At 40.8% G+C, this 16,743-nt stretch overlaps 2 protein-coding genes across 2 annotated transcripts in view; both read left to right on the top strand.

Moving 5' to 3' along the window:
• LOC104965166 (gamma-aminobutyric acid receptor subunit beta-1-like) overlaps nucleotides 1–16,743 on the top strand; it is a 417,189-nt gene that overhangs the window by 147,823 nt on the left and 252,623 nt on the right. The gene's annotated exons all lie outside the window — the stretch shown is intronic.
• bmp4 (bone morphogenetic protein 4) lies at nucleotides 3,724–12,753 on the top strand. Its single transcript, XM_010793152.1, has 4 exons — nucleotides 3,724–3,987; nucleotides 7,919–8,041; nucleotides 8,716–9,080; nucleotides 11,318–12,753. The coding sequence occupies exons 3-4, from the start codon at nucleotides 8,723–8,725 to the stop codon at nucleotides 12,169–12,171; spliced, it is 1,212 nt and encodes a 403-aa protein (XP_010791454.1). The 5' UTR covers nucleotides 3,724–3,987; nucleotides 7,919–8,041; nucleotides 8,716–8,722; the 3' UTR covers nucleotides 12,172–12,753.

The raw sequence follows: 16,743 nt of genomic DNA, 5'->3' as shown, positions 1-16,743 counted from the left end.
TGTCAGTATAATAATAATAATACATTATATTTGTATAGGGCTTTTCAAAGACTCAAAATCGCTTTGCAATATAAGGGAAGGTTAGGGTTGGGGGTATAGGACTATCAAACTTGATCAACTGGCATGGATTGATGGGGGGTGGGCTATGAGTAGACAAGAGGAGAAGAGATGAGTTTTGAAAAGGGACTGGAATACTGTGAGGGTCTCAGATTAGCAGAGATCTTTGCATCAATATGTTCAAAACGTTTTTTTTCAAAATGTAAAAAAACTTTTATTAAATTATAAATAGTGAAAAATTAAATATAAAATATTTGTAGTGTGAACCAAAATATAATACTAAATATTATACAAGTGATTTTTCTTAATCAAAATGAGAAAAATGGCATAAAAACACATTATTCTAATACGGGTCCTTTTTGACTCACTTATGGAAGAGTGTAGGGTCCAGTCACTCGTGCATCTAAGGGTCAAAAGGCTAAAGAAAACTTCCAAGTATTCCTGCCACAAATCAAGATGCCTCTGTGATTAGATCTACCCATAAAAATAAATAACGACATTGATATATTTCCTTGTTCCATATTTCATCACAGGTACAAGTAAAGATCAGGTTGATTTTTGTGTTATCTGTCCATCGCAAAATGCTATTTTTCAGGTTTGTTTTTTTAGGTGTTTGAATTTAATCTGCAGTGTGCATCTTGTGGTCTACGGTAATGCCGGTGGAGTCGTGTCTTGTTGACTTTGACACAAAATCATGCTGGTGTTACATTGCAGAATCTCATAAATCTTAATAAATCACACAGACTAAAATATGTTATCATTTGTTGAGTGTTAGTTTACCAAATACAGACATGATGTTATAATGTCTGCAACACTGCACCAATGACCTGTCACATGTGATACCAATATGCACAAAGTCAAACAACTTTGCAAATGTGTTAAAGTAGTGTTGTTAATTTAAGATTAAGTATGTGATGTGATCTTTAAAAATGAGTGATAATATCGTTAAACAAGTGCCAGTGTTCTGAAAAACTTGTTGATGTTTCAGAGGATTCATCTGTTTTGATATAAATGTCGAAAAATGTGGGACGAATAGTAATATGTGTTCAATTTTGTGTTGAAATATCAGATCCTCGGCCTGATTAATCCCAGTCAATAGAACTTCAAAGTGAAAACATGCAGTACGGATCCAACAAGAAAGGCTTGAGAACTAAATTGTGCACAACAAGGTCCCCATCAAAGAGACAAATGGTTTTAGCAATGGTGTCAAGAGTCATGCAGAAGGTATGTGTAAGAACGTGAGGAATATTAAGTAGCCTGAGTCACAAAGAACTTCCCAAATTCGCACAGACGCACACTGCAGGACTCTTATCTGCAGTTTTTGCATAACTTTTTTTGTCATGGGGATTTATCCTTAAAGCCAAACCAAAGTCTATCCGGGTGACTTGAGAGATAAGTAATGATTAATACAATCAATTATCTGATTTTAAGGAGCTAACAGTGCAGACAAAACATATTAGAGTAAAGGAATAGAAGTAAATGCAACACGTCATGTCAAGTATTATCAGATTGAATGTAAATTCATGTTTCAAAAGTAAGTGTCAGATGTCACATTTATTTGACATTACATTTTGGGTGGAAATGCATCTTTATTTGTTACATTACATTACAACACAGTCTTTCTGATGCTATCTTTAACTTTCCTTTTACACTCGTTGACTTTTTTTTTTTTTAACCAAATGTAATCATTACCCGAGTATAAATCCTCAGGCTGTGAATACGACACTTATGAGATATGCAGCTTATCAGTTGGTTAATCCACTTCAGCAACATTGGTCAGTATTAGTACGGAAATTCCCGGGGACCTAGAAGCTTGGCAAAGTTTGCCCCTTTTGCCAATAAAGACAATACAAGCTTCTTACTGCAAACAGCCTAGAACAACACTGGATAAACGATTGACAAGCACATTGTGAGAACATTTTAGAGTTATATTGAAGGAAGTACAAAAGTATTATATTTAAGGAAGTACAAAAGTATTATATTTAAGGAAGTACAAAAGTATATCTATTAAGCAATCCTTAGATTTGAGTGCATCTTTCCGTCACAGAGTTCTGCAGATTAAATGGTTGCACAATAATGAAACCAATTACAACCTTTCTTATTACTGTGTGGTGTTCCACAGAGTTCCTGGGTATCCTACTGTTTTTTCATAACATATGCATCCCCTGCAAGCTTGGGATACATGTTAGAGATGATTGATAATTGAGACTAATTCTTTAAACAGCCATTTTTGTATCCAACAATACATGGTGTCATAATAAATGTGCTGATGAGGAGAGAGCTGCTGCAAACAAAACAGCTGCAATTGTTGTTTTTTATTAGCTAAATGCTGCAAGGCTTTTGGCTGTTGGATCGATATTAACATAAATATTAGGAGCAGGATGTAATAGTCCCATTTCTCAGACATCTTAAGGGGAAACAGATTGGTATTTTTCTCTGTCAAACAACAATTGAACTAAACAAGCAATTATCTAAAAACGCCTTTCTAAAAATAGAAAGTATTAAATGTAATAATGATGAATGTGCAGGCTCAATATATGACATGTTTGAATAAAGTATTGAGTATTAGATTGATTAAAGTGTTTGTGTGTGTGTGTGTGTGTGTGTGTGTTCATCTGTTCTTTTCTTTTTTTAAAGGGTTATTAAAAAAACAACATCTAAAAATGCACAATGGAATTCACTCCAAAGATATTCCAGCACAAAGGCTCCATATGGGACTTTATGTTACCCCCTAATGAGCATCAGAAACGTTGTAATGTTTCATCAAAGCTACACACAGTATTAATTTAGATCAAAACAACACATTGTCCTCAAATAGGGTTAAAAAAAAAAGAAACGGTGCATATTTGATTTAGTATGAAGTTAATCAACAGAGAACATTTTGGTCTAAAAAGTAGAGAGAACACTTCAGTTTCTCCCTTTTTGTACAATGACTGAAGAGCTATCAGGGGCCTCATTAACTCAATGATTGCCTCTTTAGAAAACACATCTTGAAATAAATGCCCCCACATCTGTTTGGGGAATAAAAACAAGCAAAATATATTTGGTAGAAAGTTAACTATAATTTATCCATTGAAAAAGGAGCTGTGTTTCAGGGCTAATACCAAGAGGGTTTTAGGTGGATGCAATGAAGCAGGTCAATAACGATTTAAAGCAGCCACACAGGTAATATTATTTTTTAAAGAATTGTCCTAGATTTTTTTTAAATACATTTTTGACATTTTAATGAGTCTGCTTTGCTTGTTTACTGTGTAAATCTGAGAGTTAATATATATAATTTGGGTAACATATGTGGCCAATAAATGCCACTCAAAATCTCTTCAGACAAATGATTTACATTTGCAGGTACATGGGTACCACGACGCTACGAATAGTTTACTGTCTGGATCCCAGCATTGAAATGCAGATTCAAACCATTGAGCACATGACCCTTCGGCTGGTATTCACAGTCAAATTACAAATTTTCACATAATGAAAAAGAAAGAAAAAAACAGCGCGCAATGAGCTCTCTGTATTTAAAGTGGAGGAGGAGAGAAGGGGGGTTATCCAAGGTGTTTGAGACAGATGAGGGAGGTGGGGGTCGGGAATGGGGGGAGGAGGCAGGGACGGTAAATTGGGCGGACACATAAAAACTGCAAGGGGCCATAGATGCTGGATCATTTGCAAAGTCTGGCCGTTCTGCGCACCACGAGCTGAACTGGAGACGGATAGGGAAAGGAAACCCCGCCGAAGACCCCGAGCATCGGCCTTCACTCCGACCCTGTCTCCTCTTGTCCGTTTAGAGGTGTCGCTAAAGGATTAATGAGCCAAAAAGGCACCCAACTTCCCCTTTAAGGCTCATTTCGGCGTTTTTCGGCTTTACGCCTGGACTGCCTTTCACCTTCCCTTTCATATTCACTTCATTCGAGGATACCTGTACCTCTACTGATGGTAAGCGCTCTTTTACTCACACATTCCCGATTTTTCATGCTTTCAGGAACGCAATATGTTGATTTCAACAGGAGGAAGTTTGTGACGTTTACTTTTGGTCTGTGGTGTTTGTGCGCGTTTAACAGACATTACTGAGAGTTTGGACAGCACTTACCGGCAGAAATGTAAAAGGATGCATGCCCATAATAATCTTACAGTCTACTTCATTGACATAGAAACGGATATAAAGTGGATAAACAAGTATTTGGGAACAAATAGCGCACTTATCCTGGCAGAGCTCGCAACAGGTTAAAGCCTTTTGTGCCGGAGAGTTAAACAGTGACAAACCAACACAGTGAGGTCATTTCCAAACAGAGTCCAATTTCTCCACGCCTGTCTTTCTTCAACATAATTAAAATGTTTACATTATTCCAGTTTGTGACTCTTCCAAAGTTTGGCACCGATCTTCCCTTTACACACCTGTATCTGCCTCGTGTCATGCGTAATGAGAGAGATGGAGATGACACAAACTCAGAATTAAATCTAAAGAGTGAAGACGAACATCCTTATTTTCCTACGATAATTTTTTACTCTAAATAATGCAAAAACATATATCGCGCGTAATTTAACCAGATTTACAACGGCACGTTCCTGTCATGTTGTGCCAAAGTTTGCAAAACCAGTCAGTGCCAAACCATTACAGTCGCAAAGCAGAGGTGATGCAGGTTTGTTAATTGTTCGATGATGTAATATAAGGACTCATGTGGTTTTACCTGTTGTGTAACGATAAATTATAAAATGTAATTACGTCATTTAATACAGAAAAGCTGCAGCAGCGAAAACATATTGCGGCCTGCTGGCGCATGGCGTGTTTGGCACACTGCTTTACTTTTCTACTCAAGTTTCTCTGCTGCAGAGAAACGGTTTTATTCACATAATTATAATTTATAAAATCACCTGCATCGGGCAAAGAAGGTTTCAATTTAATTTTGGTTGTTCCAGGAGACAATTCTGGTGATAATATTTTACAGTTGTTTAATGTAACACCCTGCAACCTGTTGGAATCAGCTGATAACATTAGGTATGGTAAAATGATTTTCTCACCGTGCTTAAATGTATTCTTAAAAAGATCGAAAGTATCATGGACATTTAAAAATAAAGTCGTGCAACTCATCTTTTTTAAAGGAGTACTTGTTTCTCAGAATTCACTCCAGCTAACAAAACCATTAACCTGCTTTCAGTGATCTCACTGACTGTGAATGTTCTCACTGTTGAACTGCTCACTGGGAGCAAATCAAATCCCAAACTTAAACTATCCAACAACAAGAAACTTTACAGGTCTCTGTTTTATTTCCTTCTACACCAATGAGGACATTACATGTTATGGGCACATTGATTCATTGTTAAGTAATTATTTACAATTCTTGAGTTACATCTCCCTTGTTATAAGAAAATATTTATTTTAGAGGTTTAATGTTTGTTTTGTTTTTGATCAGGTGATTTTGTGCAGTGGCCATCACCATAGTTTATATAATTATGAACTGTTTATAGTACAAAACGTATTAATATCAACCAGAAAAGGACATGTTTCATCTAGCATGGCATCAAAGTTCATACAGCACGATTCCCATGACTATAAACATGTTAGTTAACTGATTACTGGCATCTGAAAGGATACAAATCAGGCCAGAGATTTATCTGTTCCCGTGGTAACCGGCTGCCTTCTCCCTCTTTCTTTCTTTCTTTCTGGTTTTCTCTCCCACCATCACTGTCAAATTCCTCAGAAAACACATCTGAAGAGCCATGTGCATAGTCTGATCACATTATCTCTGGTCAGAGAGAGAGGGAGGCCAAGGGGGATCGAGCAAAGCCAAGGGCAATTGACTGCTCCGGCCTAATTGCAGCCTGGTCTGCATTTGTTGTTTCAAAATTTGACTCAAGTCTTTCGCTCAGTACCAAGACCCTCTGAAAGTGAAGCTTCCTAAAAACAAATCTTGGAATTCGCTTTTGCCTTTACTGTTTGATCAAAAGCAGTGAGTCAGATAATACAGATAAAAGCCTTGTAAAGTAGTTCAAAAGATGAACAGAGTTTGGTGTGACTCCAAATGTTGTGCTTTTTTTTTTATCTGGGGAAACAGGCCAACAAAATGAACGCAATTACTTTTTCCAGAGTTGAAAGTTTACTCCCTGTCTGTCTTACATGTTCTTTCATCATCATCGCACCACTTTGAGTGTCTGTCTGTTTTAGCCTGCAGCTTTGTCAGTGGCTGGTTACAGTTACAAGATGTTCTGTATGGTCAGTGTTTTTGAGTGCTATGAATCCCTGTAATCATGGGAGAGGCCCTCGCTGTACAATGAACGTTTGTTGTAAGAGATGTGCGCACACATACACACACTCTCTCAGAAACACACACACGTTATCCCCCCACCCCATGGGTAATAGAGCTGATCATGTTCTGAACCCTCCTCTCTCTTTGCCACAGTTCTCACGAACATGCAAGCGGTGGCATACACTCGTGCACGCGTACAGGCACACACACACACACACACCGTTTAGCTCATGCACACACACACTGCACATCACCCTTTCTTTGCACACACTGGATCTAGTGTCATGACCGAGAAAGATGGGGGGGTCAATCGGAGGTCAAAGTCTAATGCTGTTAGGAAAAAGATCCTTGATTGCATGTACAGTGAGCCATGCAGAGGCCGAGATAATCGCAAAGATACGAACCCAGATATTTACACAAACACATACACACAAACCCACCCACACACACACACACACACACATAATGTTCCTGTGAATGTGCATCCTCACTGTGTAGTAATGGTTGGGTGCTCTCCAGTGGAACAGGCTCCAAATGATGACCAAAGACCTACGTAGCGCGGAGTAGACATTTCTGCTCTGTGGTGCTGTTGTTGTGGTCGGTCTGTCAATAAGTCAGTAATTTTTATTAGTATGATTCAACAACATTTAGCACATTTAAATGCCGCGTAAAATCATTGAGTCATTCATTAGAGCCATGTTGCTGTGCTCGTTAAACCTACCAGAGGGAAAAGGCACTGTTGATGCAGGACATTTCATTTTTAGAGGTATTTTGTCCAAGAATCTGCTTCAAAAAAGATTAAAAGCCAATTATACCCTAAAAAAAAACAGTACACAAACCAGGGCTGAATTAAAGACGTTGCTAAGGATGACAGTGATGTCAAAGAGCAGAAGACCCTGTCATCAGCGTCACTTCAACCCGTGTGATCCCTTAAGTGGGGAAGCGTTACTAAGAGATGAGGCCTTTTTGACAAAGATGCATTTGGTTCCTTGTCTTAAAGAGGTGATCTAAGTCGCTTGGAGGGATAACAGTTGACCGAGTTCATTTGGAGACGGTTTCTGTAAGCAAACAGCCCTCTTGTTTTGGATATAGATTTTACCACTCGTGATCAAAGTGGTGTTATCAGCCCTTTGGTCTTGTGTGTGAACATGAGGGGATAGTTTCAGACCTTTTTTTCCAGTTCAAGTCGCCACTGATCTAATGTTTTCCTTGGGGGGGCTTTTGAAACATGTTTCTTATCAATTGCCAGGGAATAGATGTTATAGTATAATGAGGTGTGTTTTCAGTCTTAGGTATTAGTGATCTGCTGTCTGTGTTGTGGCACATACCTCCTTGCATTCCAGTTTCAGTAAATAGCTAGCTTTGCCTATGAGCCAAAATGATAAGCCTTAAAGAGACACTAGGTCTGTCTTTTACACACACACACACACACACACACACACACACACACACACACACACACACACACACACACACACACACACACACACACACACACACACACACACACACACACACACACATCCTCCACTGCTCTTCAAGTACAAATTACATACAAGCCTCAAATGTTTGCTATTGCATTCAGTTTATAACTTTGTCCTGTTTTTATCTGTATCTTTTAGGAACAGGGTCACTCCAACGTTCTCCTGCAGCCGCCCAACACCACCTAACATTTCTTGGAAGAACGTGTCCATTGCCTTCTCCCAACAAACATGGACTGTTTTCCCATGCTTTATTTTCTGTCGGTAAGTAAGTGGACCATGCCATTTAAATTTGTGGCATGTGACACGTTGCCGCATCTCACATTTTCCCCTTTCCTCTCTGTCCACTGAGTCACTGATTTATGTGGCATTTAACCAGACTTGAAAGTCCCTTTGGGGTGTTGGGCAAGGCACTTGTATGAGGAAGAGCTTTTCTTTCAGTTAAATGTGTGGCACATAGTCCTTGGTTTGCCCCATGGCTTGTTGGAGGAGACTGTTGCTCCTTATCGAGTTAAGAATTTGCTCTGACCCCAGGGCTGCCTCTTTTATTTGTCTAATCATAGTGGAGGAGGGAGGAGACGGGGGAAGGGAGGGAGTGAAGAGGAATGGCCCTCAGATTCCATTCAAAAAAGTTGGGTTCTTGAACCAGCTGTTTACCTTTGGAGGATGTCGCCAAAGATAAACTGCAAGAGGTCTATCTGATCGGGGACTGTTTTACTGTAAACAAGGCAGCTGGGCTTTAAATCCAATTAGAGTCTGCCGTCAGTGGGAACTTTTAAAGAAGAGGGTGTACTGAAGCTAGTGAAGACATGTAGAAAAGGGCAAATCTGTAAAGTCAGTTAAAATGGAGGCCCTTTTTATTCCTTCTGCTTTGTGTTTTCTTCCCCTCTGCTATTTTCAGCACTTTCCTAATCTTCTATCTCCGCTCCTCCCCATAGAGACATCATGATTCCTGGTAATCGAATGCTGATGGTCATTTTAATATGCCAAGTCCTGCTGGGAGAGAGCAACCATGCTAGTCTGATACCTGAAGAAGGGAAAAAGAAAGTTCCGGGCCTGCAGGGTCGTTCGACCGCTCAGAGCCATGAACTGCTGCGGGACTTTGAGGCCACGCTGCTGCACATGTTCGGCCTCAAGAAGCGGCCCCGGCCCAGCCGCTCGGCCACGGTGCCCCGCTACCTGCTGGACCTCTATCGGCTACAGTCGGGGGAGGCTGAGGAGGCGGGGGCGCACAACATCTCGTTTGAGTACCCAGAGAGGTCCGCCAGCCGGGCCAACACTGTGAGAGGCTTCCACCATGAGGGTAAGAAAAAATAAACATTCAGACAGAAATCTTGTTATCAGTGGAAAGAGACGTTGAACACATCATGTTAGCACGACACTGAGACATTACACCATACTCATTGTTACCAGACATTCCAATAATCTTGGTATAATGGATTTCATTAGCATGGGCGAGGACCGCTAAGTATTCAGTGTAAAAAAAAAAAGAGTCCTACATCCCTTTGTAAGCGATTGTAAGCGAGCTCCACCCATCTCACCATAACCAAGGAATCCAAGGATGTGGTCACCAAACAGTCTACACAGGGGCAGAACAAAATCTGCCAGACAAGCTCTCGAGAGCCTCATTTGACAAAACCCTGCATGTTTGGTTAGCAGCAGAAGGAATAGCATACCTTTGTTTTACTGACTTGCACTTCTCACCCCACCCAGCAGATCATGGCTTAAAAAAGCCTGGTTTTGGCCTTGAATTGGAGTTTGCTCCTCTCTCATGTCTCCAGTTTATATGGAGGGCTCTTTTAGAAGGACCTTCCTCAACGTGCAATTATCTTTAATGCTACTCTGCAAGCCTTCTAAATAAAGCCCCTACTGCCAACAATGTGGGTGCTGAGAGCAGACGTTGCTCTGTAGAGATGGAAAAAACGTCTCAGAAGCTGGTGCGATAGAAAGACTGGAACGTTAGAAGGGTTTCTGTTTATTGTGTCTTGGGTCTGCTTAGTTTTAAGGATAGATGCAAAGGTTTCAATTAGGCTCACAGACACACCAGGGTAGCCGATTTGTTGAAAGTAAGATGAGGTCGGAAAGCTAGACTTAGACATGTCGACGTAAATGCTTGAAATCTATGGCCGAGACACAAAAGTGATGTATGAGACTCGGCAAGTGTGGAAGCAAACTTGTAACGTGGTGCACTGAGAACACCGTGGAGCTTTAGGGATACAGAACATGTCCGCCCTTGGGGGGAGGAGTAAGGAAGGAGGGATGAGTCAGCCTCAATGGGGCTTGTCAAATATATTGCTAGTAGTAACACAGACACACAGAGCAACGAACCGGGAGATAAGAAGAAAGAGCACCTCCACTGGACGAGGAACTGTGATGCAATGTGTGTGTGCATGCAAACAAGCGTATGTGTTTTTTAGTTTCTACTGCTCTCTACAGGCATTTACCCTCCTTCTCTTTTGCTAAACTATGTTAATAACACGCTTTGAGGCCTTCTGAGTGGGAGTGCTTGCTCCTTTGAAAGCACTTTGTGCGATAGTGTGATTCAGTTGAGTGATCTGTCTAAAACACCTTGAGTTATTTCAATCTGCAAGAATCGGACAGCTAGGTGAGGCATGTTTACAGGATAGGTAAACCATGTAACCATTCATCTTGAATCCAGCAAGATACATTTGTTTTTTATTGGCTGTGTGGAACAGGTGACATCTCCCTATTTTAAATGCTATATAAGCTTAAATACAAGGCTCAGATCAAATGAAAATATGTGTTTGCCCATTTCACATTTGAATTAAGCTGTGGTTTAGGATTTGAATACATCGCATTCCCTCGCAAGACCTCCTTTTCCATGGGCTTCAGATAAATGACATTCAACTATATTGTCTGACTCCTTAATGATTATTCATGATGAAAATGATAAACGTCTTAAGTGAACAAACTGCAAAGCTAATCAAAAACACAGCAGGTTTTAATAATGAGAACCACCTGGGTGAGATTAGGGCCTGGGTGTGAAATAACAGGGGTGGATTGAGCAGGAAAATAGTAGACACAACATTCCTTTCCCCAACAATGGTGATCTTGCCAGAAATCTGCAGACTGAGCGTGGAACAGGGAGCCTCCACTGTGTTTATACTGTAGCTGTGGTACGTTAATCACCACCCTCCTTGTAATGCATGTTTCAGCAAAGTGCTCAGAGAAAGGCATTGAGAGAAGGGCTGGATAATCCTTATGGATAGATAAGGAAGCTTGGACAGTGTATATTTGTATTCCTCAATATCCCAGAGGCCTTGAAAAGTGTCCGTTATTTAATGTCAATAAAGCCAGGGTAGATTGAGGAAGTGTTAGGTTTAGTTTCAATGTATCTGTTGTTACAGTGAAAAGGAGATGCAGTATTCCAAGTTAACTTCAATATCTGAGTATAGAATCATTATCACATAATATTCACGTATAAAGTAATGAGTTTAATTTGCATTAGGTGACATGACAAGCATGGTGAGGAATTCCGCAGCTAATTTAACGTTCCTTATTTCTCCTCTTCATTTTCAGAGCACATGGAGAGGGTAGATGATGTGGATTATGGAGAAATTACGCCCCTTCGCTTCCTGTTCAACCTCAGCAGCATCCCAGAGGACGAGCTGCTCTCTTCCGCCGAACTGAGGCTCTACCGCCATCAGATTGACGAGGCCATCGCTGACGCCTTCTCAGACACCCAGGGGCTTCACCGGATAAACGTGTACGAGGTGCTGAAGCCCCCGCGGCCAGGGCAGCTCATCACGCAGCTGTTGGACACGCGGCTTGTCCGCCACAACGCGTCGCGCTGGGAGAGCTTTGACGTGAGCCCCGCGGTGCTGCGTTGGACTCGTGAGGGCCTCCCAAATTATGGGTTGGCCATTGAGGTTCAGCACCTCAACAAGACGCCACGCCACCAGGGCCGACACGTCCGCGTCAGCCGCTCGCTGCACCGGGAGCCGGGCGAGGACTGGGAGCAGCTACGCCCCCTCCTGGTTACCTTTGGCCACGATGGGAAGGGTCACCCGCTGACCCGCCGGACCAAGCGCAGCCCCAAGCAACGGGGCCGGAAACGCAACCGCAACTGCCGGCGCCACGCACTATATGTTGACTTCAGCGATGTAGGCTGGAATGACTGGATAGTGGCGCCGCCTGGCTACCAAGCCTTTTACTGCCACGGGGAATGCCCCTTTCCTCTGGCGGATCATCTGAACTCTACCAACCACGCCATTGTTCAGACACTGGTGAACTCTGTGAACAACAACATTCCCAAGGCCTGCTGCGTGCCCACAGAGCTCAGCGCCATCTCCATGCTCTACCTGGACGAACATGACAAGGTGGTCCTAAAAAACTACCAGGAAATGGTGGTAGAGGGCTGCGGCTGCCGCTAACACACAGACTTACAGGAACCTGGACTGGCGACATGACAAAAACAACATGGACGCTTTAAACAAATCAGAAGTTCTTTACTCCCAAAAATGTTCACTTGGACCCTTATTTATAACTTTTATGTTGAGGTGTATGTTTGTCTCACTTTTTTTTTGTTTCTTTGACAATATGATCATATATTTTGACAAAATATATATATTTATATCTACATATTAAAAATAAATTGAGTCCTTATTTTAAACAACTTTTCATAATGTACATTAGATTGTATAAGGTTTTTTTATTGAGAAAATAGTAAAAAAAACTATCTAAAAAGTAAAGTTTATTTACTGGTAATATTTATTGCTTTCATATGATATACATTTTGGAGAAAAAAATAAAAACATGAATTGTCTACAATAACACATTTCAGCAGATCACAAGATGCACCCTTTGTCTATTTGCGAGGCTGAGAGCACTGCGTCAGGACTTTTAAGGAAAAGTTGACATAATCAGAAATGTGCATTGAGTGTCTTGATTAACCTCTTTACAATAATATTTGACTGGTGATTTTAATAAGCCCATTAAAACTAAATCCATTTGAACCTATATTACTTTAATTCAAATCTATTATAAGGGGGTGTAAACAAGTTTAGAGGAATTACCCATTCATGTTTTACATTAATTGAGAATCAAACTCAAAGCCTGAAACTCCCTGATGGTTTTTAAAAGTGTTTTTAGCTTAGAAAATGTACAAAAGCAAAGACATTCTGATGCTCTGTTTGTCCCAAAAGGTTTGGTGAATTACCTGGCAACTAACCAACTTTGAATAATTCACACTTCATCAAAGAAAGACAAATAGTGGAAATGATCACCCTGTGGTTCAGCATTTTCTCAATTTTCATCCTTTTTTTTCCAAGCACAGAAGCTGTTAGAGGAATGGTATGCCATTTCAAAGCTAGCAGGCCTTTATGGGGTTAGGGCCTTATTGTTCTCAAATTTCACTTTTATGTCAATTAGGCTAACATGTGGTGGTTGGACACTCGCTAATCCAATTGCAGTCGGGGTGGGTTGTTGAGCCCGGCTGTGAGAGAGTTATTCTATTGTTCCTGACGTCCCCACATTGGGGGCATGATTGTGGCCGATGCGTCCTGCCCTGATACGAGGCGGCTGAGTCCTCAGAAGAATCAAAGGTTAGACGCTCTGTCTCCTGCCTTTGTCTCCAGCGGCTCATGCCGGCAGAGCAAAGACGCCTGTCTCCAACCTGTGCCCCATCACACAATAGGCTTCTACATCACTTATTTACAGGCTGACGGCTGGCCCAAATTATATGATAATGTTTAGAGAGAGCGACTCCTTTGAACTGCCCGGGGACGTTGGCTCTGCATTGTTTCACAGAGAGTGTCCCGTACATCATCGTGTCTCATGTACAAGGTGCAAATGTAAATAATTAAAACAGTATAATCAGCATTTAAAGAACTTAAAGAAACACTTCAATGTGTATTTCTAAAACGAAAAAACTTCAGATTGAAGTTTCTAGTTATTTGGTAAGACTGGCAGGATTAAAAAACAACAACAAATAATTTAAATGTTTTACTTTACGTATGTTTTAACAGGTACGATGTCTCGAATGAAAAAATAATACTATAGGTGATTTATTTTAAGTCAGGTTTGTTGAAATGTTTTCTACTGGAGCCTGCGCAGGCCCTCAGGCCCTCTAAGGCTGCTGGGCTTCTCTTTGATGCCTGAATATCAGCGTCAAAAACGAAGGAGACAGCTAAAGGAGAAGAAGACGGAGAAGAATTTCATTTTGAAGTGGCTGAAGGCAGAGGAGAAGGGGCTGAAGGGGGGGGGGGGGGGCGGTTGCATGTATGTGTGTGTTCGGAAGCTAGAAAGGGGGGTGAGGGGTATCTTTTCAGCAGCTTGACAGTACAATTACAACATTTCAACTGATCTCCCCCTGAAGTTGAGATAACACCAGCCAGTTATGGTAATTGTCTAGCCTCTTCATTATCCCACTACCCTACACAAAGAGAAGATGCGTGTTTATTAAAAGGCCCAGAGAGGGACGTTTATATAAGCTCAGCACACCCAGTGAGCCTGCCATTTAGTTCAGCAATCAAGCCCTCCCAGTTTGTGTTTGGCAGCATAATGCCTCCAGTCCACAGCCATGTGGTTCTTAAGAAACTCAGGGTATAGATAGATACATGTGAGCGTGTGTGTGAGTGTGAAGGGAGATAGGGGAGGTTGGGGTCAATTACAGAATGAGTCCTTAAAAACAGATTGAGGGCTTTTGTCATGCCTATGTGACGTGCCATTCAGTCTCCTGTAAGTGCTCGTTCTCACGCAATTACAGGTGAGTCATTATGCAGCAGGTCTATTGACACTGCTCGACTAATTGACTGGGTGAAGTCTTCAAAAAGCTTTTTATTTGGACGTTCCACCGTAAAAGCCGAATGTTTATAGACAGTAAACCTCCCCGCAGGAACAAAGGAAGATGATCCTCGCTTGCATTGCCCTGTTTAAGTGGGAGCACTCCATACCTCTATCACTGAAATCTCCCCCCACACCCTTAGAGTTACCAGATGGTAGAGATCTGAATGTGTGAGTGTGTCTTTAAATCAGGCTTTCATGTAAGTCATGTGAGGCAAAGATAATAATAAACAGAATCTTTGTAAATGTAGGCGGAAATATTTTATTTAAGTTACAGTGAAGTTAAAGGGATAGTTTGGTGTATCCTGTGTTCAGATTTAAAGCCTATAGCTGCAAGTTCTCTTTCAACACTGATATGCAAATGCTAAAAAAAAACATTTAAGTATTTTATGTAAGGAAACAATATATATTTTTAGCTCAGTGTGTTGTATCTCTAAATATATTGTTTCCTGTTTGATGTCTTGACGTCTGGCTGGGAAATCTTTGGTGAGATAGTCCACGTCCTATTAAAAACAATAAATTGCAATATTCCTTTCATTTTTAAAAAGTTATGGCAGTTTCTGTTGATTTACAAATTACTTGACTCATTGTTTCAGCTGTATTATTCAGTAATGCGATGTCCACTCTCGCAAATACATCTAAAAATGTCACAGAAAGTGATGATTCAGGACTACAAGCTTGGTTGATATATTACATTTAACAAAAACAAAATATATCCAAAATAACCTTAACCCCCAGGTTAATTGAAACCAAAATAAGTTATCAAAGGAGACAAAACAGAAACAAAATCTGCTCAAACAACTTAATAAAATACTTAAAATTCTATCAATTCACTGCGAGTGATTGGCAGATAATGGTAGTCATGCACAAATTGTCGATTTTTAGAGAAAATAACAAGTTCAAAATGAAACCATGTCCATAGCGAGGACGGATTAACTGGGTGTCTGCCCTTGAATTTCTCCAAAATCATAATTAAATTCCATGAACACCACAAAGTACTTTCACCTCTATCATATTAGGATGGTGGTAGAAATTGAGAAAAGTAGAGATCTCAAAACCGCAAACCAGAACTATCTCCAGGCCTAGATATCACCAGGGGTAAAAACGATTTTCTTGTGTGGTTTGGGTGGACTGACCTTTAAAGAGCAACAAAACAGCAGTGATCCCCCACTGTACATGAACAAGTGTGTATGGATGTATTGAGGATGAGATGCGTCACTGTGCTGCAGTCCCACACTGGAAAGAGTGAGTGGACGCTCTCCTGTTCTGCTCTCTGTTTGGTGGAGAATCAGGAGGGGTTGTTGTGATGATAGCTCATGTCACTACTGCTCCAGGTCACGGCCTCTTGTTTCACTCTCCCACTCATACTTCCACACAAATACACATTCTTTCTTAGTCTTTTTCAAGGTATATCATTTTTACACACACACACAGGTCTGAAACCTTAGACCCTTCCCGCTGTCCATCTGTAGGGGTTATCTGTGTGACACCTCCTCTCACCCCTGTCTGTGACTCATCTCCACTCATCACACACACCTCGCAGCGAGCACATGGCAGCCGGGACGCTCTAACCGTGCATTTGAGGGATAAGGCTGTCATCGATGGAATACTTTGACCTCGGGGTCACAGGCACAAGACGCATACACGGAGCATACAGTGCATGAAAGCAAGTACAGTGCTTTAGTAGAATAAAAAACACAAATGTTCAAGTTGCTAACTCTTATTAGGCGTGACAAAAAAAAACAACAAAAAAAACCCTCCCTATTTCAATTAAGCAAAGTGGTGCATATATTGTCACAGAACTGCAAAGATAAAGCTATAGGCAAGAGGGAAAACTATGTATTTATGTTTGTATCTCTGTATTTTGTTCAGTATCACTTTAACGTATTCTTAATTCTAGATAGCAAGCTTTGATGATGGAAAAATGTAACAAGACTTAAATGACAATAATTGTTATCAGAAGGGCAAATGTACCTGTGCAGTGGCAAAGGGCATAATTGTTTGTTATTTATCAAGAACATTTGCAAAAGATGAATGGGATATATCTTATTCAAGGTCTGTAAGTCCACCAACAACATGCACATTTTAGGATGTGGAAAAGTTCACTATTTTCTCACATTGTAGCCCAAGTCCTTAGTCAAATAACTTCACAGAGATTGAAC

The sequence above is a fragment of the Notothenia coriiceps genome, unplaced genomic scaffold (genome assembly GCF_000735185.1).
Source record: "Notothenia coriiceps isolate Sejong01 unplaced genomic scaffold, NC01 NC01_scaffold00037244, whole genome shotgun sequence".
Lineage (NCBI taxonomy): Eukaryota > Metazoa > Chordata > Actinopteri > Perciformes > Nototheniidae > Notothenia > Notothenia coriiceps.
Note: the sequence above shows the minus strand (reverse complement) of the source record. Positions and strands in the feature narration are given on the sequence as shown.